Below are 27,746 nucleotides of genomic sequence, written 5' to 3'. Positions count from 1 at the left end.
CCTCTCCTGTTTCTCATTTTCTTTTCTACATCCCTACCCTTCCTATCCTTTCTTTTCCTTGTAGCTGCACACAGACATACACACACGCACACACACACACACACACACACACACACACATACACACACACAAACTCTTCATGGGCAGCATGGTGGCTCTGTGTTTAGCACTATGGCCCCACAGAAAGAAGATGCTGACATCTTCTCCATTCTTCTTTCTGTGTGGAGTTTACATGTTTTCCTTGTGCTTGCATGGGTTTACTCTGGGCACTCCGCAATTAAAAATAGAATTAACATGTTCATCTTTGTGTCTGAATATACAGCCAATTAGACCACACCCTTATTTTGATGGTTGGTAGGTGTAGATTTTCCGTGTTTTAATCTGTGTGAAATTTCCACTTACCACAATGTATCATGACTAACATAGCTCCTTTTCAAAAACAAATAGTGACACTTACGGAGACACTGACCTATTGCTGAAGGGAAAGATAAGAAGTCAACTTGTCAACAGCAAACAAGGCAGGGATATAACCTGTGAAACACATACAACGGAGAAGTATCCCTCATTTACATATACACAAGTTTTGAGTGTTTTAAACTGAGATCGCAGACATTTGGAAAACTACTTCATATTATTATAACAAAAACTGAAATTAGGGTGATGTAAAGAGAAGTTTTTAATTTTGTTAGCCAAGGACATAGTTAGCATTTTAAATCAGTACTGGAAAAAAAGCAAACACACTGGATAACACAGACAACATTTTTTAAATGTATGGGAGATATTACCAGTGCCATGCCTATCTCACTAAGAAAGTCTTTTAGGTGATGATGAATGCAGACAAAAAACACCATGGACTGAGTGAGTGCACAGTCATGAACTGCAGAGGAAACAACTGAAATATTTAATTCAGGATATTTGATATCCTTACAACCAGTGTAAGCAGTATTTTTTGTTAATTTTCTCAAATGACAAGATTTTTTCTCTAACAGAAAAACTATGTAAAATGACAGAAACTATAAATATTTGACCTTTGTCAGTTTTGAAAAGGCAACACTGTGCTGGACTGTTTCTCTAAAAACATTGATGGAGTTCTTGGGTTATACTGACCCAAGTTTATTCATTTTCCCACTCATCCAGTGCCAGAACTTTCCACATCCATCTCTTCCAGGATTTTATGGCAGGAAAGATGAAGATTTTATGGCTAATATGAATTCATGGTAACACTTATATTATCCACCATTAACCAGTTGCTTATATACACATACTACATATATTGGCTCTTTATTATAAAGCACTTATTAATCCCTTACCCTGCATTATGATAGTCTACGGCTACTTGGCCATTAACTTCGAGTTTCTCCTCAATAACCTCCTAATTACTGTTGTTGTACATTAATTTATGATCTTAATATGCTTTGCTCAGTATCATGTTTTGCTTTACTCCAACCATTCCAAATACAGCTTACACTGCTCTCCACCTGGCCTTTTTGTTATTACACGAACTGACCTGCTGACCCAGTGGGTCAGTGGGTTTTCTGGTGTTTATTCACAACAACATGTTCAGTTAGTGTAAATTTAGTATATTCTGAGGTGTGAAATCAGACATTCTGACTTTTTTATTTACGCCTGTACTTTACACATGTCAAAATGTCCTCTGTGAAAAAGGCCTGTTAGATAAGCTTGAATGTGTGTGTGTTTGTTTGCTGAGCACTTGAGTCAGTGCTGAAGTGTACCAAATCAGTTTTGCAGTCTTATTTGATCAGACCCATCTCCAAAACAGCCAGTTGGGATGAAATTGGCCATCTCATCCCACTGCATATCTCACACACTTACTGATGCACACACATACACACACATTTAAAGTGGATGATAAGAATTCATTTCAGACAGTGTTAAATCAAACAAGATCAGATCCGTGATACTCAGTGTTTCCAGGCAATATATGAAGACAAGGTAGAACAATTACCTGTTTGACTAAGAGGGAAGCCAATTAGCTCCCTGTTTTTACACCGATGTGGTGTTTTTTTTACACATCAAGCAGAAAAAGGAGAGAACATAACAGAGGGAGAAAGGTGGTGCTTGGGAGATACATGACAATAAGCAAAAAGATAATTAACGCAGTAGACAGAAAATCAGTAATTGGTTATAGGGAAGGCATATGGTGGTTGATAAATACAGGACTGGGTGCTAGCATGGCATGTGTCTATGTTCAACCTCGTCTTCCAGAAATTATGTTTATATACAACTAAACAGCAACAGCAAATACATTTTGCAGGAAACGCAACACGGTCTGACAGTAGTAATCAGTATTGTGCTTTCAAAATAAAGTGGTACTTAATTCTGAAGTCTCAAGAAATCTCTGTCCAGTGAGAATGGCTTACAACAGCTAGTTCCATTTTGGATCTGGTGCTTACATGACAAAATACCTGGATTTGCCAGGCTCCCACTCAAATGTTTTATTTTCCCCAGCCTGATAAAGACATTTTGTCTCTTAGCTGTCCTTTCTGCTGCAGACTGAACAAGTGCTTCTATGGAAAACACTGTAATCAGGGCTGGAGTCATCGAGGATTAAATGCATGGATGCATCAATAGTGCTAATATTGTCAAGGGGTAGCAGTGTGGACACAGGCGCAGACACGAGGCAGAAGCAGAGAATACAAAAAACAAGGTCCTTTATTCAAGCGGGGTCGGTACACGGGTAGGCAGAAAGAGAAAGCAACGGTACAAGAGGGCTAAGCTGAGGCAAGGTCAAAAATACAGGCAAGGGTCAAAAAACTATGGCTGCGAGAGAAAAGTCTTCTTACTAAAGGCTGGTAGGTCTGGCAGAGGCACAAGACGAACTGGCAGGGAGTGCAGGGAGACACAGACACTAAATACACAGGGGCAGGGCAGACAATGAGACACAGGTGAACCACATTAGGGCAGGGTAGGTAATCACCAGGAGGAGGGAGCACAGAAGGAAGGGGAAGACAAGACACCTGAAACAAGAGGGAGGTCAGTGATAACAAAATAAAACAGGAAATAAAACAAACACAACAGAACTACAAAACAAAAGCCCTGGCTCAGAACTGACACCCTGACAAATATAGCACTGGCCTATTGTTTTTTGTGGAGGTGAGAGGCTTTCTGCCCCTAATATTAAAAATTGAAGTAATGTCATTTTAAGGACATCAATATGTGTTTGACCTGTAAAAAACAGCTTGTAGAGAAAAAAAAGCTTCACACCCTTATCAGAAAATCCACATGGAAGTGTATTTTTCTTAAGTGCCCAATGTACCACCTGTTTGCTGACGACAGAAAAAAAAACTGTGACACAGGGACTCACACAGATGACACAAGAAATATGCTCTTTTTAAAGTGAAATTTATTACAGTAAAAAAGAAAGTGCAGCTTCATCAGTAGAGTCCTCAATATTTATCCAGACTGATCAGTTCCTCTGTGGAGGAATTGGTGATCAGGCTTTCATTCTCTCTGCTAACTCAGACTGCTCACTTCACTGGATGAAAGACAAGCATGAAAGAAAACCAAGAGCTGGAAGCAGATGGGAATTCTGTTTATTCGTGTGGGTTTTAACGACTGATTCAGTCTGTGTTTGTGTGTTGGGGTGAGACTGTGGAGGAAACACAGACAAATTTGCATGTCATTGCCATGAATGAACCTATGACTGTAATGGTAAGAATGATACTTGAAAGCCAAATCAGTAATATGGAGTTGGAGATATTTTCATTAAATTTGAAAAGACTCTCTGATCTAATCTTGAACTTTGAGCCACACATACAATCAGCTCACCAATATCATGTAATATCAATTTTGATGTGATTTTTTAAAGCCAAAGTGTCTGAAGCTACAGTCCAAGCCAGATTTTTTTTTTTAAAAGATCATGTTGCCTCACAGCTAGCCAGGTTAAAAAAAAAACTGCCAGGCTGAAGAAGGACAACAACCATGGGTGCGCGTTTGTATTTGTATATGTATCGTGTATTTTTTTTTTTTTTTTTTTTTGTCTTCTCATTATGGACTTTCCACACTACCCTCCAGCTCTCAGTTTACTTTCAGGATCTACAATCTTTCTTCTGCAGCACATCAACTGTCTCTGCCGGTTGGGGAATCAAGGCTGGTTTGGCACTCATGCTGTCATCCCTTTGTGCTGCAGAGAGGGACAGAGGCAGAGAAACACAGAGAGGTGGGATGCAAAGACATGACTTGGTTTAATTTAACTAGTGACAGTAATTTTGGAAACAATATGCTCTTGATTTCACAGTTTGACAGTGGAAGACATAAACAAACTTCTCATATTTATCCAGCCATCACCAGCAACACCATTCCTCCAAAAGATATTCCCTCATTTGGTGTTTTGATGATGGTGGTGGTGAGCACTGTCCAACACATTTGCACCCAAATCTCCCATATGTGTTATCCTATTTATCAACTCAGGTTTTTGCAAGGAAAAATGTAATGTAACAGACTTTTATTTCTCCCTAACATAACCCTTTTTGGATGCGTACTATTCGATGCTTATATCAGTGGATGTTTATATTACCTAATATCTCAGGTAACATTTGCCTGGGGTTCTTTTTTTCTTTCCAGTGTCCAGTTTGCCTCGAATTAGATTAAACATCCCAAAATCCAATACAGCTGCTAATATTACCTAATTTATAGTATAGTTGCAGTAGGGATGGCTGTGACTCAGGAGATAGAGCGGTCGCCCACCAATAGGAAGGTTGATGGTTCGATCCCCGGCTCCTCCAGTCCACATACCGAAGTATCCTTGGGCACGATACTGAACCCTGCTTTGCCCCGATGTTTCATCAGTGTGTGAATGTGTTAGAATGCACTTTGTATGTTTAAAAACAAGTGCTGCATGAATGTGTGTGTAAATGGGTGAATGTGACCTGTAGTGTGAAGTGCTTTGAGTGGTCAATAAGACTAGAAAAGTGCTATGTAAGTGTAGTCCATTTACCATTTTCCACCCAGGTGGCAGAAGATTTAACAAAGTGCATTGGAAGCAGACTTATCAAATTAATCATGACGCACATGAAGCATGTGACTTAAACAACCTCAGAGGCTCCCATTCCACTGAAGAGACAAAGTCAACTGATATCGAAGACTGTAACATTCTCAAAATAATACATGAAACAAACATAAAATTTATATTTCTATCATGTTTTCTGCATTGTTTTTCATGGCTGGAGGCTCGGAGTATTTGACAGGCACTGTCTAAATATATATCATCTCACTGTGCATTCTGCAGCTGGTTTTCTTGATATGCACAAACCCTAATATTCACAAATCATTAGTTGACAATTTCTATTACAGATTTTTTGAAAATTCAGTTAGATTTTGTGGTACATTTGGATGGAAACCTGGCTAAAGAGCCACACTGCTTTTGGCCTTGCCATTGCATTTGATGACAATAGTAAAATGTTAAATAATGCCAGGCTTATTCTTTAAAGAACAGAGGAGACAGTCAGCAAGTCTGTGTTTACCCAACCATTTTCACCTCGCTCAGTGGAAGACCAAATCTCAGGGTTTTATGAGGATCCTCCATACTGAACATGAGAAGGTTCATTATTTTGTGGTGAAATAAAACAAATGATTAGAACTGCTGCACATGGCCCATCAGCAGGACTGAATGAAAAGTAAATATACCCACATTTGATGCCAAATGACTGAATATATGTTTGTTGTATGCTTGTTTGATCCCTGGGTAAGGGGATTATTTAGAAAGTCAATGACTTAAAGGCTAAATAAGTCTTGCTTTTGTGAATATCTGACAGTTTGTGTGTTAATATAATACAACCGGCAAAATGCCTCTTTCTAAAGTTCTAAAGATTTTTTTCATAGTCATAAGTGATTAATAGAGGATGTAACATTTAGGCTACTTTTAGGGCTTTGAGGTAATATATGCACTGGTGTAAAATTATAGTGCTGAACAAGCAACACATTTTTTTTGTTAGTTAAGTTGCAATTTGGTATTTGAAGTATTATTCCCTACTCTAAATTCTTAATTGTTCCTCAACACAGAAACACAGGCGTTTTCAGTCAGAGGAGCAGAAAGAGCTGTTGCAAATTCAAAATGCTTTGTCATTGCAATTAGGGAGACAACAGCAACAAGTTTTTTTCAAAACTAAAGTAGGATGTGAAAACAAAATTAAGGATGTTTATTACTGAAATGCTCCTTGGGATTTTTTGTTGATATCTCTCCTTCAGTATTTACATATGGAGATTTACATCTTTGACTTATCAAAGAACATGATTTCTTTGAACACAGTTGCTCATTAATTGTACTGATGATTCTAACATTTAGTCTTCAGACCTAACTGGCAATCACCTAATGTTTTCTATTCAGAAAATAAACATTTTTACATTTGCTCCTTATTCTATGGGATCTGCAAGCACCAAGCAACATACACTTGATGACAAAGCTTAATGTTGTCAAAAGTGCAAAAGACTACAAGTCTGAATCTTCCAGGGTGCCACTGTCAAGTCAATTTTATGTCATATTATCACATATGACTTTAAGGTTTCCAAATGTTTTAGTTTTGTGCATTAAAAGAGAAAAGTTGCATATTAACATAAGTAACTGGTTCGTGTTTGTAAAAGTTCAAAGCACCAATCTCTCTATCTTCGTAAGCTGTTCACTAGCAGCCTTAATAGGGCTCATTGATTTTGATGCCTCAATCAACAAACCTACCTTTTGCCTGGCTACATGCTGTGGTGCCTCTCATCTGTGGCTGCTCCTCACCTCTCACTGCAGCCTGGATCTTCCGCACCACATACCTGCAGGCTAGAAAAAGAAAAGCTCTGCTACTGAAACCAGCACTGACCAGAGCCCAGGAACAGCTATACTAAGAGGAAAAAAAAGATGTCAGGGCCACATTTCACTACATACTTGAAATGCTATTATGTGCAAACAATATACAAATAGTTCCCATACTTTTATTAAATGGTTTCCACATTTTGATCATGGGCAAAAGAAACGATTAGTGTCACAGATAATCTGTGTTGCAAACTGGAGGCATGACATTTGAATAAAGGTGTTTATCAAGCAAAGTGGGTCTGTGATTGCTGCAGCCACAGCCACACAATGATCATAAAAAATCCTAATATTCATCTAGTCACACTACACTTGATAAATTTATAAGGCAAATTTGAGTTTTCAGCATCAAACATTCTCCCACATCCAGTCACATAAAACACAGTTTATTTAGATTTTTGGGGCCAATTATGCTTTCAAACTGTGGCAGTGTCAACAAGGAAGAGAAATTCGAACCACTTCCTGAACCGCTACACGCAGCGAGGCCTCAAATGTATTCGATGACGTCACTCCTTGTAAACGATACAAGCCTTGATAAACACTTCATGGATTTCTCGACACACACTTCGAAGCATCGGCATAGTACGTCCCATCGGTAATTTAGCCCCTGCTGTTTCAATTTTGATCACTTTTTATGTTATGAAACTGTCTCTTTTCAGTCCCACAAGATGGAGGTGGAATACTTTTACTTTTTTTACTGTATGGGGGAAACTGAGGGGAACTGCAGTGTACATTATTAAGGGATAGAGAAAGATTATTTCTGAAAGTTTCAGTCTATAAACTAAAAAACAGGTATTAAAGTTGCCTTAAAAAAGTTTTTAAATCTTTTTTTTTAAGTATTAAAAAAAATCTTCATTGTATTAAAAAAAAATTAGACGCACAGAGTTAATATCACATAATAATATCAATTAGAGTTAATATCTCTTGAGCCGAAGTTACACACACACTGTGCAAATCTTGAATAAGTCTGTTTATGTTACTCATGAGATTTGACCAACCATTTGCAAGGCCTTTCATGCAGTCACTTCCTGGCTGGGAAAAAACAACCCTGTACTTAATGATAGAAAAATGCTGAGTCACTCTGACGGCCTAAGGACGCAAATCTCTCTTTCTGTCTTGGTGTTTTTACTTGCCAGATATGGTTCACAACTCTGTTTTTGTAAAGCTTGGTTTGATACTTAACGAAGCAAATAGCCCATATGTTTGAGATAAAATAAAAAGACTTCCTGTCAAAGTTTTGGTTCAGGTTAACAACTGATGTGGCTGAGAGATAGTGGGATCTCAAATCTCAGTGCATCATTGCTTCAAATACACAATTTATGATAAAACTTTCTATTTGAAAACAGCAAGAACTTACCATTGATGATCAGTCACACCATTTTTCCTGGGTTTGTAGATCTGTGGCACAGAATACAAGTGAGGTCTCAGTAGTGTATCAGGAACAAAGCTGTTTTTGTCTGTCTGTGTTTGCACTCAGCTGTCATCTGCAACTGGATCACTTCCGCAATAACAAGTCAACCCCTCCTCTAAAATCCTTGACCCAGCCCTTCGGCTCTGAGATATGAACAGGAGAGTCCTTCTGCAGGAATTCACCAGGAAGTAGTCATAGTTCTCCAGTTTCACTGAAATTTCTGTTATTCCTGTGATCAGTGGACACAATTATGTACAGTATTTTCTCTTGTAATTTATTTTTTTTTTTTGGCAAAGCTGGGGATGGTCATTTATTTTTCTTACTTAGTTTCTGTTTTGTCAAATTACAAATAATATTTAGTAAAGTTGATTGAAAAAAATGTTGCCTGCCAATCATTAAAAAACACAGAAAAACTATAGATAATATCCACAGCAAAACATGTATTTTTTATAAATGATTTTTTACACTGTCTAACCATAAAAGTACATAATTATACCACACTCTTCCTAGCTCAAACCCAAAACTTTCCTGCTGTGAGGGGACAGAGCACTGAGTAAGTAAGTATATAGTATAAGTATAAGTATAAGTATAAGTATAAGTAAATAATACTGAATTAACACTTTCAGTGCTAGACTTGTAACTCTCCAATCTCATTGTACTTTTAGTATAATGACAATAAAGGGCATTCTATTCTATTTTACTAGGGTAACAACTGCTTTTACTTAAACAAAGGATCTGAATGCTTCTTCCACCACTGCTCCTGCTTATGACGTATTTTCATTACAGTTCCTTGAAAATTATTTTTCACCTCTAAACTTTCACTTTTAAATAGCAATATTACCCATAAAAAATAATAATAAAAAAAAAAAAAAATCAGTGTAGGTTGCCAAGAAAGACTCAAATATATTGAGGTGTTTGGTTTCAGCTAAATGTGGGGCTGAAAAAAAGCAGTGAATCGATTATATCCATATTATTAATTATAGCGGGATGGAATTTGAATTAGTGGTAGTTTAAAATGATTTATTAGCATATTTAATTAAAAACCTTTATTGGACTGACTAACAGAACGTATTTGCTGTGTAGTCACATTTTAACTATTTTAGTAAAAGGCATTATCTTCTGAAGCTTCACTTTTCCAGGCGTGATAAATGGAGACTTCATTCAGAGCCTTTATTAGAAAAAAAGCTACTGTGCAAAATTGCAGAGACAATCAGGAGTTGGTGGCGGTAATGCACCATTTCGTTGTTTGCAAACTGTCTTCAAACATCAAGAAGAAGAAGACAACGACAGCAACGACGAAGAAGAGGAACCAATGCAAGCCTCCCAATGGAAACCGAAAGCTATCACAGCCTCATGATACGGTGGGAAATTGCACACATGTATAACATTTCACACCGGGTTATAATTTACTTTTCTATGGCTGTTAAGTTCAAACTCGTGCATGTTCATGTTCGTGGTTGATTTTTGCTAGCCCTTAGCTGGCTTCCCACGTTTTCGATGTAAGCAATTAAGCTGCAGCTCCAACCGGACGAATGGCGTTACGTTAGCCGCCGTTAACTTCCTATTATTATAGCATTGACACGATTTAGGAAGAAGCTGTGAGTTACGGTCATCAAGCCGTTAATGCTACAACCCATTACTCAAGCGACTAGATATATTAAATTGGTGCTGCTATGAATGGACGGTAGAAATAGTACTGTTAGGCTAACGTCAAAGCTAGCTTAACCTAGCTATCAGTCGGATTCTGCTGTGTTTCTGTTCACTGTAACATAACAGTTTAGTTAGCTGGCAGTTAAGATATTATAGCATTATGCTTCTCTATGGATAGGTACTAGTACCGGTATTAGATTTAAAAAGTTAACATTCGTTCTCTAATTCGGCATTCTTATAACCCAGTGTAAATCACTTAATTGGGGCGTTTTGAACTGTTGTCATGTTAAGCTCTGTCGTACATTTATCGAAATCAACCAATAGAAATGTAAGAGTTGTCTGTTAGATTGTTTTAATGCTGAGTACCAAATGAATACAGAGTAATAAGAATTAAGAGGAGGATACAGGTAGTGCTGTCTAAACCAAATATAAGTGAGCAAGCCAGCAATTAATTTGTGTGTCTCAAAAACCTAACCATTACACATCAGGTTAGTGTTTGTCTATAGAATATAACACATATTCTATGTATGTATCTTCAACAGGCAGCTTTGACACAGTGAGTCACTGATCTCTCCAAGACAGCAGGTGAAGCAGGTGTTAACTGAGACTGGGGCCAGGAGACAGGAGGGGGACTGATTTACCTGTGAGGACAAGGATCAGCGAGAAAGAAAGAGGCAGATTGAAAAAGGGCTGCAGATGGCTGGCTTTCTGGATAACTTCCGATGGCCAGAGTGCGAATGCATCGACTGGGGAGAGAGGAGGAATGCAGTGGCCTCTATTGTGGCTGGAGTTCTGGTTAGTGATTTTCCTGACCTCATGACTTCCTGACCTCTACCTTCCTAATGAGTGGCTGAATGACTCACATGGATAGAAAAAACATGGAACTGGAGAAGCATTAGTGTGTGACTGTGTTTGTGTGATGGTATATGAAGGACAAGAATTAAGGTCAAGGTCGAGGTTGGGCCTTCTTTATATGCATTTCAAGTTTAAGTTAAAGCTTATTTATCATTCGAGCCATAGAAATGAGACGGACAGGGATGGTTAAAAAAAAAAAAAAAAAAAAGGAGTTTTTGATGGTCCACCAGTGCTGCAGGATTTCTCTTGGTCCTCCCGTTGGCCAGTCTGTGTGACAGATGGGTCCATTGTGAATGTTTTTGACTGTGAGAGGGAGGCCAAAGGGTAACACCAAGCGGCCTTCTTTCCTTGTAAGTCCACATACCTGTGGTAAATGTGGTTACGCATTATCCTAGTGTAGTAGTTATATGTTAGTTTATTCTGACACAGCCTTCATACACCTTATTTTCATTTTCTGGATCAAATGCTGCCAAACCATGCTGGTTTTATGAGATGTCATCTGTCCCACGTTCCACTCTGCTTGTTTCTGATGTAGTGGCATTAATGTGGGGAGAGGGAGGTGTTTGTATAGCAGTCTAATTGTGCACATCCTCACTGTTATTTAGTTATTTTAAAGTTTCAGTGAATTATTTAATTTAACTCCTGTCTGAACTCATCCATTTAAATGTAACCACTCCATTTAGACAGTGGAGGTCTTGCTGAAAAGTTGAATTTGGTTCAACTTTTGCTGGAACATGTGGTTGGAAACACATAGATCTATTAGCCAAATAAGACTTCCTGGATTGCATTTCACTGAACTCAAACGCAGCATCGGTTTGAGCTGTGTGGTTTGTTCTTCTGACATGCATAATCACATCAATTGAAAAAGCTTGGTGGAACAATGCTGGCTTGACTTATGACATGTATCCAAACAGCACCGTGTCTGGTTGTGTTCTTATGCTTATAGGTTTTGGTTGTTGTACTTAAAGATGCTTTACAGGGGTAATGTAGCAGCCCGTAGGAGGGAATGACTTTATCAAAGTTGTTGACAAGACATAAGTAAGGCTTAATGTCAGTTATGGTAACTTTCTGATTAAGTGCCTAGTTGTACACTGTAGTGCTTCTAGTGTTAGCGTTTGATATGACCACCACAGAGGCTCTGCCTGAGTTACCTCTAATCTGAAGGGATAATTGAATGGGTGATAGCACTGGCTTCTAACTACTCACTGCAGTGTTTCCCATACCATTGTCTTCGCATATGGGACCCCCTGCCCTCCCAAGAAAAGCAAAGAAAATAATTCAATAGACAGACGCTGACCCCAAATGTCCGAAAGTCGGACCAAGTTATCAGCCTTTTTTTTACACACGATAATCTGCTAACAGTAGCTTTACTGGCAGGGAGACTAGGTCTAGTCCCCTCCCCCGGCATCGGCATATAACAATAATATAGCAATATAATGATAATGTAAGATATAAAACTATAATATACCGTAATTTCCGGACTATTGAGCGCACCTGAATATAAGCCGCACCCAATAAATTTAAAAAGAAAAAAAAAATTCATATTCAGGCCGCACTTGTCTATAAGCCGCAGGTGTCTAAATGTTTTTGCGGCATGAAGCTCGTTAGCCCATAAAAATCTATAAATTAGCTGCATCATTGTTTAAGCCGCAAGGTTCAAAGCGTGTGAAAAAAGTAGCGGCTTATGGTCCGGAAATTACGGTAAGTAAAATACACTCTATTCAACTGGCAAACAATATAACTGCATCACAGGCAACATGTGGTGAGGAGTGGGACAAATAGCCTGGTTGACAATATGGTGATGAAATCATCTGACAAAGTGAACAGAAATGCAGGTTAATTACAACAGCTGTTAGCTCATGTCCTATATCAATGACTGTATTGATTGGTTGCAGGTCATGAAGCCATCACCTGTCACACTATTCAACCATGGAATGTGTGAATACCATAAATCAGCCTCAACGTGTGTCACAAACTTAGCAGAGCTTCATTAGCATTGCTCTGTGTCAATAAAAATAGGCCTAATCAACTAGATATTGACATATTCTACTCTGTGTGGTCAGCTAATTAGTTTTAAATATTGCATGGAGGGACAGTACAGAGACAGGCACAGTGATTAAAGAACTACTGAAGGTCACAGGCTGTTATTGTGGTCCGGACCAGCACACATCTAACACATTATCAAGGTAAACAGCATTACTTTGCTGTGTTCTGCAGTGGAGGAACTTTTGCACTGTGCCACCGTGACTGCTCATAGCTGTTCATTGCACAGCTTGGTGTGACTCCCTCCCACGACGGAAAATCTCTCTCCCTATATTCTCTTTTTTCTACCACCTTACCCTGCATTAGAATATAGGATAGTCAGCTAATAGAACTGCATCACATGTATTCAGATCACTCATGTGTCAACTCTGTATTCTCTTCTTTCAGTTCTTCACAGGATGGTGGATTATGATTGATGCAGCAGTAACGTATCCATCCCAGCAGATGAACCATGCCTTCCACACATGTGGGGTCTTCTCCACCATAGCATTTTTTATGTAAGTGCTGGGCAAAAATATATCAGTTGCTTGCTTGTACCTTACAAAAGTCTGTAGATGGAGTCAAAGTCAGAAGTTCATTGTAAGCAACACTGAACATGTAAATATAAAACATTTCTTGACATCATATAATAGCATCTTGATTCTCTGCAGTTTCAACAATGTGACGTATTAAAGTAGCCATAAACAACATTTTAATAATAACAATGTATTAAATAAAAATGTGAAAACACTTTGAACGTAAAGGTGTGGTGGTAGTGAAGAACCTAAAGAGAATTATCATTATGTATTCATACGAATATCATATCATATATGAATTATGAATGATAATGTTGCTTTATAAATGCTTGATGTGTAACTGTTTGCTAAAAGTTTATCAACTTCAAAGGTAATGATATGTGAATGTGGTCACAACTTGTTTCCACTGCTACGAAGTGGCCAAAAGTTATTCAGTTATTGCAGGTGAAAGCTGCTGTCTTTGTGTAACTGTGGACTGTGTCTTTATTTTTAGGATCAATGCAGTTTCTAATGGCCAAGTGAGAGGGGACACATATGGAGAGGGCTGCCTCGGCAGGACAGGTGTGTTTCTGTAATAACCTGGGTTCAAGCCAGTTTTCTTACCTAATTTTGAACCATTCAGCACACTCACTTTTACTTGGTTCAGAACCTGAAATGTTGGTTCCTACCTGGAACCAAATAATAGTAGGTTTTCTTTGACCTGAAGGGTGAACGACATCAGTGGGCATGTCATATTCTGCAGGTTCAAAGAGAGAATGTGTTAGAATCCACCAAGATTTACTTAACTGTAAAAGCACAGAAATAGCTCTGTTACGTTGCCTCTTCAGTTCATTTTTATAATTATGTGTTCTTACCGATTTCACTGTTTGGACCACATGAAAGTGTATGAAAGTATGTTATATTCCCTTATCAGAATCCATCTTTTTTCACCAGCTAGACTCATACAGTCACATGAAAAAGATAGGACTCCGTCTTTGAATTTGTTGGTTTTATGTATCAGGACATAATAAAGAAAACATCTGGTCCTTAGCAGATCTTAAAATTACATAAATACTAGAGGTAGGGGAAAAAATTGATTCTTAGATACATCGCAATGTGGACTTGGACGATTCATGAATGTGTTTTAAATCTATTTTCTAGGTGTTAATTGATAATGAAACAATAGTGCGGGGACTGAAACCTGCAGCTCTGAAGCCACGCTCTTTAGCCCCTGTGCAGTGGCTCCCTGTAGCTTTGGCAGAGTGACGTGTTTCTGTTGTCCACTCTGATACTCTCAGCTCTGGTGTCAGGTGACTTCTGTCTGCTGAGAGCTGCATGCTAGGGGTGTAAATTACAATGATACAATATTATATCGATTCAGTGGACAACAATTCAAACAAAGTTGTGACGAAACCAGCTGACGTCTCTAAGCACTTGCTTAGTGAGGGGCGCTACAATATGTACGATGTCTGACTGATGTTTTCATTTTCGATCAATGCTATTGGATCGTAGATTATTCTGACGATGTATCGATGAAGATTGGTGTATTGTTGCATCCCAACTGAATGTCCATCTCAGGAATGCACACAGCTGAGGCAGGAACTACTGATGTTATTGCGAGTTAAAACAGGCTGACATTCGTGAACCTCGGCAGGAGAAACACTCCCTGGTGTGGTAGGATTTCACAAGTAAACTATTAACAATAAGCCAACTTTATGTATACAGTACTACAGTATACAGTATTTCTGCAGTACGCATTTTGTAGCGGTGGCCAGCTGATGGAAAATTATTGTAGCCGTTGCTGTGTTACAAAGTGAAGACAAAATGATTGTAGCCGTTGCAGTGTTACAAAATGGAGACAATTTGTAACAGATACCCGGGTTGAGGTGAGAGGGTGAGACAGAAACAAGAGAGAAGGGGAGATTTAACTAAGGCTAAGTTAAGAGTTAGTAATAACTCTCCTAGCACAAATCCCAGATCCAGTAAAGTTGTTATTGGCCGTGTCTATTTATTACCAGCAAGCCCAACACTCTACAACGAGACCAGAATCAAAATCATGGAATCACTGAAGAAAGCATTATTAATGCTATTAATGTTATTATGAATCATTACAAGTGCTTTGTTTTGAAAGTACCAAGTAGTCACACAGTGAATAAAAAGAAATCCTATATAGAAAAAAAGACGCATTAAGATGCATTGATATACAGCCCTCTGAATCGTTATCGAATCGTGAGGTGCCTAGAGATTGTCACCCCTAGTAAATACAACCTCAGATGAACAACGCATGACATATTACACCATTTGATTATTTAACAAAAACAAGGCCAAAATGCAGAAGCAATGTGTGAAAATTATGTACACCCTTACTGCTTCCAAATGAATTAAGAAGGTAAGTAGCAGAGGTGTGACCAACTAAACAAAAGTAGAGGTTTTGGTAGTATACTGCTCTGGAGCATTCCGGTGTTTGTTAACACAGTGCCAAGGAGGAGAGACATCAACAATGATCCTAGAAAAGCAATTGTTGCTGCCTGTCAGGCCATTTCCAAACAATTTGAAGTCCATCATTCTACAGTGAGAAAGATTTTTCACTTTAAAAACATTCAAGACAGTTGACAATCTTTGCAATCCATGGTCACCCCATGATCAGACTGTGCAACGCTCAGAGAAATTGCAAAAAATCCAAGAGCTACATCTCATACTACATCTATGCTACATAAATGCACAAAATAGTCATTGGAAAATCCAATTTACACTCGTTGAATGAGGCAACACTATCAAGTTTGGGATGGAAAGCTGGGATATTAATTTTGATATCAATATTCTGCATTAATATCCACACTGTAAATTTTAATCAGTCTGATATCTAAGATCGTGATTTCTCGATCGAGGGAAACAGCTCACCATTGCAAAGAAACACACAAAACTGCTGGGTCTACAAGTGTATTTACAATTTATTGATTACTAAAGTGAATATAGATATAGAGTAAAAACGTGAAATAAAAATAAAACAAGTGTAAGGATGGGGAACTAACAGCAGGTAACATGAGCAGAGTGATCTGGTGGAGGCAAATCGTTATAGTCTGTAACTATAATCTATTTGTACTGAATGTTGAGATGCCTATTGATGGCGAAAATTAAAGTTTACTTATTTTATCATCAACCCTTGTCACGAGCAGAATGTTAAGACTGGCCTACTGTGAGTTGTGGCAGCTGCAGAATTGGCTCTATCCAGGCGGCTGAAGTTGCGGTGGTAACCATGGAAACACAGGATCCAGGTGGATTCTCGCTGTGTCTTTGGCTAACACAGTGACGGATTCTGCCGGTGTCTCAGCGGTTCAGCTTTAGTTGAGTTCACTTGCAGACTTTCTGTCTCGGCAAACTAAGTTTCTTGCAGGTTTCTTTGTAGGCGGTCGTGTAATCTGCGGGCCTCTCTTGCGAGTTGAAGAAAATGAAGCTCTCACGTAGCCTACTTAACGTTTTCTAGATAACTTTAGAGGAGGGTGGTGTCAGCCAGACGACTCTAAAAGTGTCAAAAAATCTTCTGAATAAAAATGCAGGAATATCAGAAAAAAAACTCTTAAGTATTCAGATACTTTGGTTCCTATGGCTTAACTTGACATTGCTTGGCTTAAAGAAATAGAGAAAGTCGCTTGCGCGTATAGATTAAAAAAAAAAGTTACTTGCGGAGCATGTGCTGAAAAGAGAACAAAGGAACATAGAAAATTAAAGTGCATGGCAAGTGGCTGTGTAGCTTGGAGCTGATTTCAACCAAAGGCGTTGTCTTTTGCATGCCAGAGTTTTTATTCTCTTGAGGACAGAATCAGGTTTACAGGCAGAGTGAGGTTGTCATCATAGTTCGTTGTCCTCACTTTCTTTGTCTCAGAACAAAATATGATCTCTTAATAAACTCTAAATTATTAATCTGGAATACTTATGCATATCCCATATTCACCTTCCACCATGATCAACTAAGACATTGTACAAGACAAGATATAACTTGGTGGCGCTGATACTTAGAAAGACAATGCATTAATACAAATATGAATCAAAACACATTACTTGCAAATCTTAAAACAATTAAGCTGATTAACTGCAAAAGAATAAATTGTGTTCATCGTTAGTAATAAATGAGTGGCATTACAAGACATGAAGAATAATCATTTGATTCCAATACCTGAAAAACATTATGTCTAACCTGTTTAGTTAAGCTTAGACATGGTCAATAGATGGCAATATGGTTCCATGGCAGACGTTTGAATTAATTCCTCATATTATTATCTTAGCTTTGCAACACCGTAGAAAATTCAGATTTTCACCAAATAACTTAAGCATTTGATCAATAAAATGGTGTTCTTTACAAAATGGTCAGAAAATGATTTCATATAGTTTCAAACATTAGAGGACTGCGTGCAAGGTTATCCTGGAATGTGACGTAATTTACGAACAGATCTCTGGTGCAGAGAAAGATAAACAATGGAGGAGACAGGACCTACTTAGGTCTGTGGATCTCAGGGAGTCCAACTGTGAATTTCCTGTGCGGATTAATAATCTATCTAATCTCATCTAATCTGCATAGTTCTTTTTCAGGTTACTTTCTTGATAAAGTCACAGTTGAATGTTTAATGCAGAGACAAAGTTTGTTGCAATAGAATGAAGATTTGAAGAGTGTTGGTCCATTAGAATAGATTCTCTTCTGAATGGGCCATTTGACCTTTGGGATTAAGAGTTCTGTATCTGCTTCTTATCACAGAATGTTGGGGAGGCAAAAGAGAGGATGGGGGTTCAGGTTCACGTAATTCTCAGTGATTGTACTTTTACCTTGGTGCAGTTCTAGGAATACATTCATGTTTTTTCTATGAATTGTGTGATAGTCTTATCATAGATGCCAGGCTGACATCAGGCTGATGCCCAATGTTGCTACATCTACATATCAGCTACATCATATTTAGCATGTTAAATGTTAAAGTCCATGACAGTACAATTAGAAAAAGACTGAACAACTGTGTCTTATTTGGAAAGGTTGCAAGGAGACAGCTTCTTCTCTCTAAAAAATACATGGCAGCATGACTTAGTTTTGCAAAGTTGCATCTGTACAAGCTATAAGACCTCTAGAACAATGCCCTTGGGACAGATGAGGTCAAAGTGGAGATGCTTGGCCATGATGCACAATGCAGTGTTTGGTGAAAACCAAACAAAGCATATCAGCACAAACACCTCATGCCAACTGTCAAGCCTGGTGGTGGAGGGGTGATGATTTGCACTTGTTTTGCAGCCACAGGTAGTGTGCACCTTGCAGTGACTCAGTCAACCATTAACTCCCCTGTATGACAAAGTATTCTAGCGTCATACGTGAGGCCATCTGTCTGACAGCTAAAGCTTAGCCAAAATTGGGTCGTGCAACAGGACAATGATCCCAAGCACACCAGCAAATCTACAACAATGGCTGAAAAAGAAAAGAATCAAGGTGTTGCAATGGCCAAGTCGAACCCGATTGAAATGCTGATGGCGGGACCTTAAGAGAGCTGTGCATAAATGAATGTCCACAAACTGGGCTAAAATTCCTCTATAACTATGTGAGAGACCAATAAAGCCATACAGAAAATTATTATTTCATGTTAATGCTGCTAAAGGTGGTTCTACAAGCTATTCTTCATGAGGTGCTCTTACTTCTTCACACATGGTTTCTCCATTTTGGCTTTGTTTTTGTTAAATAAATGATGACATAGTGAAATCTGTTATGTGTTGTTTTATACCTGAGGTTAGATTTAAGTAATTTTAGAACCTGATAAGGACCAGATGACCAGATGTCCTGAAAGGTAAAACCATAGAATTCAACAAATTTTTCACATGACTGTATATCTGACAGCACAAACCAGTTACATTTCCAGAGGCTTAATTATGAATTTATTCCAGGCAAACTAAATTGTTGTGCTTTTACAACTAAACTGTTGAATAATTGAGTTACCTGTGGTGTGTGGTGAGTCTTCATTCAGCTAAATTAATTATTCATGGAGAGAGCAATAGCTAAAACAATTAGCAATTATTATCTAATATTCATATTCAAGTTAATAGAGGTCACAGCAGCCTATATCATCATATGTGTGTGCTTGTCTCTGTGTTTGACTATCATAACAACATTAATAGAAATTGGGCTTTCACAAATTGACTGCAGCAGTTTATTTTTTTTGGTTATTTTCTTGAGCAAAGCTTAGATGTGGCTGACCTATTGTGACAAAATAATAATATGAAATCACAAAGAAACAAATGGCGATGTACAAATGTTTCTGAAGATTGTATGGCAGTGCAATGCAACAGTACAAGGTTTTAAATGTAACTCAATTGTGTACACTGAGCGCAGCTGGGAGGGGAGGATTCCCTTTTCACACAAAACATGACAGTGGTTCAGCTTTCTTACCTTGTATTATAGAATGCTGTTCAAAACTGTATACCAGCCTGATTACTACAGGTACTGTTGCTTGGCTTAACTTTTGATTGGTTTGCAGTCAATTATACAGTGTGTGTTCAGCTGTCAGAGTGCAAAGAATGACTAGTGAGCTAATGAAAGTGATCAGCATGTCTTTGTCTTTGTAGGAGCCCGTCTCTGGCTGTTTATTGGCTTTATGATGATGTTTGGCTCACTCATCGCCTCCATCTGGATCCTGTTTGGTGGTTACGTGGTGCCAAGTGGGTGTTGCACCATCTGAATACAACATTTTCTTCCTGTCTTCCTATTCTTTCAATCCTTTTCTTAATCTCATCGCATCACTATTTTCTCTGACAGTTAACATTTTTGAGATTTGAGTCTTTTTGAGCTCAGCATCTGAGACATAATTCTTGACAGTTTTTCTCCCTGGGTCATTTCAACAGTAAAGAATTAAGGAGATGAATTGAATTCATGAATTCGTGAATTCATTTCCACCTTGGCAGCAGAACATGCTACACCAAGAAACACTTTGACTGATTAACTTTGAGAGACTCACTATAGATGGACTTTAAAACACTCGCTAGTATTGTGGTTACAAACATCCCATATTGCAACACTCTGTAAGAGACTGCAGTTAAACTGGTACTCTCCATTCAAAAATAATATCCGTTGTAATGAATGTACAAGTAAAAAAAAGTTCCAGAAAAAAAGTCTCTCTATACACTTTAAAAACAACTGGTTACAAAACATGTTTAAAGGCTGTGTATATGTGTGTGTGTGTGTGTGTGTGTATTTGAGTGTTTGATAGTCTGATTTTGAGGACAAACTTCAGAATAATGACAGCTTTTTTGTTGTTATGGTTAGGGTTTAAATAAGTCTACAGCAAAATAATGCAAATCCCTATGTCCCCAAAAGTGACAGAGATCAACATGTGTGTGAGTGTGTGTCTGTGTGTGTGACTATCATAATAATATGAATGGAGCTTGGGCTTTCACAAATTGACTGCAATTTATTTCTGTGGTTATTTTCTTGAGCAAAGCTTAGTGGCTGACCTATTGTGACAAAATAATGATATGAAATCACAAAGGAACAAGTGGCAATGAATGTTTTCAAATATTTCTGGAGAATATATGGCTGTGCAATGCCACAGAAATACTGAGGTTTTTAATATAACTCAAGCCATGTCTAGAGTAATGTGGGTGAGTTTGGACATGCCAGCTCTTTCCCTCACTTTTGGCCTTTCATTCATAGCAATTAAAAACTTTTTTCTGTAATAATGTATCAGACCAGTATGTTCTTTCAGCTGTATTCATCGCTATGTGGTGACATGTAATTCACAAAAACATTTAAGAGATTAATTTCATTTTAGTTTAGCTCTACTATATCAGAAGAGTTCTGGGATGTATTAAAGCAGGGATACTCAAAGTTTTTTAGCATACATCCACAAATTTAACATGAGGCCAGAGGTTTGGAAAAATGTCTGGTCGATGCAGTCTTTTGTTGATGATAAAATGTATATAATGTGGCAAGTTTAACAGCCCATCATGCAAGTTAACTTTTTGAATTTTCTGCTCCCTTTATAAACTTTATTTTTCTTTGCATACTCAAAGAGTCTGACATTTTTGTGACTATGACATCAAGCTTTGTATAATTTAAGTAGAACATACAGTACGCATACAAATTGACAATTACGTGTTGTTAAAGCATACTAGCAAAGCACAAACACAATAAAATGGTCCACCTAACTTAATTACTAACACAATTTTGGATCTTAATACTCACACATGATTTATCCATTCAAATAGTTATTGGTCACTGTAATCATCTTTGTCCTGGCAGTTGTGTGTAGGTTTGATGCCTGGATAAAATGCACATGTGAGATAAACAAAACCTTTTCTCAAGGTGCACCTGTTAGCTTTTTCTTGAGTTTGTAATTCCTTTCATTCCATGACAACTGAGCCAACTTAAATTCTGCGAGATGTGGTTCAAAAGCTGCTGGAAAGTGGACATTAAGATTATTTTTTTCTGAAGGTCAGAAATGAACTTTGACGTTCCAGACTGCAGTAGTTCTTTCAATATAATTCTGTAGTTGATCTTGACCTGTCAAAAATGTTTAACAATCAAGAATATTCAGTTCTTTGTGTTCCATTTGGCTATCATGTCACTCACTTTTACTCCAGAAGATATATTCTGCAGGAGTTAAATTCAGCTTGGTTACAGACTCTTAATTATGGCTCAGTAATACATACAAACAATTTTGCTCAGTTTTACTTTCATCTTCTCTCTGCCTTGAAGGACTCCATTTACAAACCAATCTGTTAAAAATTCCCTGTGTTATTGACTGTGATTTTCTTGCTTTCTTTTTCAGAAAAGGAAGTGGCACCAGGGCTGGCTATATTCTTTCAGAATGCCTTCATTTTTTTTAGGTGAGTAAAACATGTATAACACAGCAACTGTCTCACATAGGTCCTGGCTTCATCCTGAACACGCCAGTACATTGTACACAACTGTGTTTTTCTTTACAGATGCAGGAGTGAAGACCTGTCTCTTCACCTGCAAAAAATGCACCTAGATACAAAAACTAGCTCCCTTCATTTTCCTGTTTGGAAAAAGAACAGTAAATGGAGACTGTGTAAATTCATTAGGAAAAATGGTGAGATGCAAAGTGAAGCCAGCAAAAAAGGACTATCTCAACTGTAAAGTAAGCTAAAATTAGACACAGTATATTTGTATATTACTGTTGATATTTTGCACTCCTCATTCCAGTTCGGTGTTTGGAGTTTTATTTGTCCTATACCTGTTCAGATTACTGGCCAAATGTACATGGTGCAGTGTCACACATGGAGTTTTACAGAATAGGTTTCAGCACTGGGAACATTAACAGTAAGCATCTGGTTTTGATATCAGGTTCTAGAAGCCAATTATTGCTCATTGTCCATGTCCAAACAAATCCAGGCACAGACACCAATATCTAAACTCAAAGTGGCAGGAAATACCTTACAGTTACATGTAACTTCCAGTAAAAGGTGCAGCTCAAGTAATTTTAACTGGAAAATGTCTTTCTTGTTGGCTCTCATTAAGTGAGGGCACTTAAAACCTAAGTAAATTCAACATGTTCAGGCATGCTCTATGGGACTGATGAACTGAAGCAGAAACAGATGAGGTGGACACAATGTGGTTACGAATGCATATCACAAATGCAAAAACTGTGAAATACTGTTCAACATACATGCTTTATTTTGGCATGTGTCTTAACGCAGGGCACAAAATATTAGTAATACCTGCTGTTGTAATTCAAACAACTGATTTGTTTGAGTTGTTGTACTTCTTGATTTCCAAGTATCTGCCTGTACAAGACTAATTATAAAGTGATTTTTAATGACTGCTTGTTGATATTGTTACTTAGGGAATTAAATGCTTGAAATACCTGCGTAACAACATGATGTCACACTGTCAAGTATTTCACAACAGGAATAACACTTACTTACAGTAATGTGAGCTGTGAAACTTTCCACTGCAGTGTTTTGCAAGAGTTTCAAAGGAAGACGAGATGTCTGAGATGTTTAGTAAATGGGTTCTCAGACAAAAAACACCCGTGTCTAAAAAAACAAAAACAAAGAAGGGGTTTTTGTTGGTGGTTGCAGGTAGCTTCAGGTACAGATGAAAAAATAAAACACAATTCAGTTTGAGTAACGGATTAATTTGTTTGAAGGCTTGTGGTTTATCATACATTCACATATGTAATCTATTAGGCTAAGTGCCTCGTATTTGATCAGCCAATGTTTTCATGTTTTTATAATTAAATTGTTCATCTAGCACAATAAATTCCAGGATATTCTCTGTCTCAGCTTTGCTTTTTGAAGATTATCAGGTTTCTACTTGGCTTTTTACATGTGTACCTGTGCTTGCTAAAAGACTTGAGACAGGTAAGGTATCACTGTGACAGCAGAGCACTGGGATGAAAGAATAGACAACTAAGCTGGATTTAGTTCTGCCTTGGATACCCTCAGTTTGGGTTTGGTTTACATCAGCATTGGATTTCACCTATTGATAACACCATTGCAACACTAGATGAACTTCAGCTCCCCACAGTAACTGTTTAGATTGTTTTATTGTGATAGAAAGGATGGACAGGTCTGTCTTATCAGTGTGAATATGAGACTACCATAAATTCTCATATAAACACAGGTATTCAAATAATGGCCAAGTCTGAGACAAAAACTGGGGGCAGGCCAGCATGAACAAATTAAGTCACTAATAAAGGCATAGGTAAAAACATTAAAGATAGTGGAATTATGTCCTGTAACGCGCATGATAAATTCTGTTTAATGTCCATTTCCACTGCAATAATTCAACAGTACAACAGAGTTGTGTTATACTCATCACTCTGGCATGACTCTTACTGTGCTGATGGAATTACTGTTGTGGAAATGGACATTATACTGAATTTAGACAACAGGTCAACATAAAGGGAGTTTGTAGTTTGTATTAACTGGGGAACAGGGGAAATTAGAAATGAAGACTGGTCTAATAAAAGCCTGTCCAAAATAAAGGTCTGGCTCTCCCTGCCACTGAGGTAAATAAAGGCCCCAGACACTAAATTAGAGTTAGAGTTCACAACCCACCTCAGCTGCAGCGATTTGCGCTCCAAGTATTCAAAACAGCCCCATTTGTAAATACCGTATTTTTTGGGCTATAAAGCGCATCGGATTATAAGGCGCAATAAGTGAAACAAAACGCAGGTCATCTTCTTGCTTCCTCCACTTCCATACCATTGATTCATTAATGTTGAATTCTCTCGCAGCTGCTCTATTCCACTGTTCTAATGCGTGACTGATAGCTTTGAGTTTGAAATCCGCTTCGCAAGCATGTCTCTTAACAGGTGACATTTTGGGGTCCTTATACACACACACACCATAATATTATCGGTATGTTGAAGCACCAGTACCGGTACGTATTACTCTGCGAGGCTCCTGACTACGGTAGCCGTAATGCTCCGCTAATCCATCAAGCCAGTGCGGCTCTGTAGCTTACCAAAGTCGTACTAAAACATTTTGACAGATTTTTGAGCGCCGTGTACCACATAAAATCGGTTCGAGGTCAGTGAACACAACCAGAATTAATACATAAAGCGCACTGTTGATTTTTGAGAAAATTAAATGATTTTAAGTGCGCCTTATAGCCCGAAAAATACGGTACTTACGATTTTGGTCAGTAGACGGAAAAATTGTGGAACCACGAGCACAGCTGACATAGAGCACTGAATGTCCACTTAGACCTCATTATTGTTATGTAGATCTTTTAAGATACATGTTTATGTTAAAATAAATACACCTACACCACCTATAAGTAGTTATGTGTCTTGCTTTGCCCATTTATAGACATAATGCATAAAAATAGATATTCAAACAGTTTGAACCAATGTATTTCTGAAAAGGATCCAATGTAATTTTTGCCCAGTTTTGTTAGCACTATCAGACATGTGTGACTGAAAGCAGCAGATTACTGAGCCTTTTTCAACTTTCTTCGCGTTGTCTTTATTTTCATCAGTGTCCAACCAGCATCAGCAACTTGTTTAAAAAAAAAAACAAAAACACACACACAAGCAGCCTAAACTGACCAATCACAATTCTTGCGGTCTCCTTTTACCATATGGTGACAGCAAGGACTATGATAGCCACCAGAGCCACAGTGTGTGGTTACAGGTCTTATGGCTCTGTAGCTACACACTCAAACCTCAGCTGTTACACATAGCAGTATGTCACAGTCACAAACGGAATAAGAAAATGGGAAGTAATCATAGTTTCTATCTCAAACATGCACTGAAAATAAGATGGTAGAGGAGAAATTTCATTACTGACCTGCTTCATGTATGTATGTGGATTTTATACTTAAGTAAAAAGTAATGTTTTCTTATCAAAATGATGAAACAGTTAATGTATTGTTGCTGTACCCCTCCAAGTACTCCAAGTACTGCTTTGTAGGTGTGTTGTATCATTACACAAAAAACGCATGGGCTGAAGATCACAGATGATGACCCGTAATGGTTTAGATAGAAAAGGATGAATTTTTTTCTTTTCCCTAAAATGTCCACTGAAGCTCTTATCTATTTGATGGAACAATGTAGCAGTCATTTGTGATGCAGAGATCACTGTGGCCTGTAAAAGTGATGCATTTTCCCTTTCCTCTCTCTCTGTAGCACTCTGATCTACAAGTTTGGCCGGACTGAAGATTTATGGGGTTAGAGGGTCTGTCATACTACTGACTGTCTCTGTCTCAGACACACATACATACACAGTCTTTAAACATGTTTTGTAACCAGTTGTTTTTAAATTAAAAAGCTATAGAGCCTGTACCCCATACAGAGGTTTTATACCTGTGTTGCTTTTTTTAAAGCACATGTTGTGTTAAGTGGCATATAGTGTGTAGCTATTTTTACTAGTTCTGAGTCACTTGTCTTTGCTGATGTAATAACAGTTCTCTGTCATCTGTTTAGATTCATTAGCATATGTTTTGTTTTGTTCATGCTGTGTACTTGAGAAAATAATTGTAAAACTGTTGAGGGATGATGAGGGAATTCCTATTTGTTATTGTGAACTGAGGAGCCAGGTTCATTAATTGTTTTGTATCTCTGATGCATCCCAAATGTCATGTCATCATTTGTTAAAAATGTTGAGGGTTATGGTGTAATTTCACTGTAGTGTATAACATCTATCATTACATTTTGAGGTGAATATAAGAGCAAACACAAGGCCACAAGAGGAACAAGGCCCTTTCTGCTGTCTCTACTTAAGCTGCTCGTGTTGTATTCATGTATATCATAGTTTAGTACATGCACTGTATTATAATGTCTTTTAGATGAGTGTTTCTTTTCATTGGTCTGATTCATAATAGGGTCAGCTTCCTGTTGACAGATTAGTCACTGTCGTTCTGCCTCAGGATGAAGTATTTTTTTAAATAACCTGTTTTGGTCCTCCCACACTTCGTTCTAGTTTATCTGTTTCTACCAGAAAATGTCCTGTAAAATGAGATGTATTCAGATGCTTTGGATTTTTCAATTGCCATTGAAAGTATTTAAGTATTGAACAAATCTGTCAATCAGACTGCTATAGTAACTGTATTGAAGAACTTGTAATGTACCACATATAGACATGTGTAACTGTAAAATGTGACTATTTTTAATCAATAAGATACACTTGTACCTCAAGCTTTAACGTGCGTGGAGTTACAGTGAGATGGAGAAACCTAGGGCAGGGATTTAGGGTTCCTTCATTTTTCCTACACCTTTTTAGTCATTTTTCTGAGTTGTCAGGATCTTAAGATGTGAAAAATAAAGACATTGTTTATTGGAGAAAAAGCAGCAAAGTAGTGTAAGTGGAACAACTGTGACCTGCTGCTTGTCAAGATGAATGGTGTGGAACATTATTTTCTTTCTTGTGGTGACTGAACATCCATTGTACCTCAATATGCACAAAGTTGATTCCAAGTTGAGTTTTTTTTTTTTTTTTTTTTTACTGGAGGAAGCCCATTATTAACATTCTACAGTTCATGTTTCTCCATGCATCCATAACTAAAGCTATCCCAATCCTATAGTGCATACTCATTTTATGCAGGTTTGAGTATGCAGTGTTCCCAGTGGAGAAGTGGCAAAATGTAATTTATTCAATCAGGCTTTGATCCTCTATTGTGACAGTTTAAAACTAAAATGTCTCTCATTGTGACCCCTCTGCCTCTTAGTATTTAAGTTTCAATTCAGATTTAGCACAAATTGTGAACAGAATTTATAGAGGATTGGCAAGAGAAAATGTTAATATGTTACCATATTAATCCAGACATCCCTCTCCCTAGAAGTGTTTTCTAGCTCCTCCTGGGGGATCCTAAGACATTCAGCAACATGAAAAACAGTGACCAGTTTTAATGTGGCAGAATGGAGTCTATACAGGCACAAGTAAACCACTGATAGTTGAATTGAATGAATATCATTGAAAATCTCATTTCAATACAATATTCTGCTAGGAAACCATGGGTCCTGGCATTTATCTGGATGTTACCTGA

The 27,746-nt window shown here is 37.8% G+C and overlaps 1 protein-coding gene and 1 long non-coding RNA gene across 6 annotated transcripts; one reads left to right on the top strand and one right to left on the bottom strand.

Annotated features, from left to right (window-relative positions):
- Positions 1 to 3,347: 3,347 nt before the first annotated feature.
- Positions 3,348 to 8,339, bottom strand: LOC108897156 (uncharacterized). Its single transcript, XR_001963245.2, has 3 exons — positions 8,172 to 8,339; positions 6,692 to 6,784; positions 3,348 to 4,144 (listed from the first exon to the last, which is right to left on the bottom strand). It is a non-coding gene; the product is annotated as an uncharacterized LOC108897156 (long non-coding RNA).
- A 1,100-nt stretch (positions 8,340 to 9,439) lies between these two features.
- LOC108897141 (transmembrane protein 50B) lies at positions 9,440 to 26,898 on the top strand. Of its 5 annotated transcripts, none has more exons than XM_018696593.2 (7): positions 9,450 to 9,586; positions 10,418 to 10,670; positions 13,161 to 13,270; positions 13,782 to 13,849; positions 19,859 to 19,951; positions 22,060 to 22,117; positions 25,891 to 26,898. In XM_018696593.2, exons 2-7 carry the CDS (start codon positions 10,572 to 10,574, stop codon positions 25,934 to 25,936), a joined length of 474 nt encoding a protein of 157 aa, XP_018552109.1. In that variant the 5' UTR covers positions 9,450 to 9,586; positions 10,418 to 10,571; the 3' UTR covers positions 25,937 to 26,898. The 5 variants fall into 5 exon arrangements, with proteins under 5 accessions (XP_018552108.1, XP_018552109.1, XP_018552105.1 ...); XM_018696589.2 differs by lacking the exon at positions 25,891 to 26,898 and adding an exon at positions 22,217 to 23,533; XM_018696591.2 differs by lacking the exon at positions 25,891 to 26,898 and adding an exon at positions 22,217 to 23,533 and having other exon boundaries at positions 9,483 to 9,586; positions 10,458 to 10,670.
- The last annotated feature ends 848 nt before the right edge of the window (positions 26,899 to 27,746 follow it).

Source organism: Lates calcarifer, linkage group LG1 (assembly GCF_001640805.2).
Source record: "Lates calcarifer isolate ASB-BC8 linkage group LG1, TLL_Latcal_v3, whole genome shotgun sequence".
In the NCBI taxonomy this organism is placed as follows: domain Eukaryota; kingdom Metazoa; phylum Chordata; class Actinopteri; family Centropomidae; genus Lates; species Lates calcarifer.
This window is presented reverse-complemented; position numbering and strand designations above follow the sequence as displayed.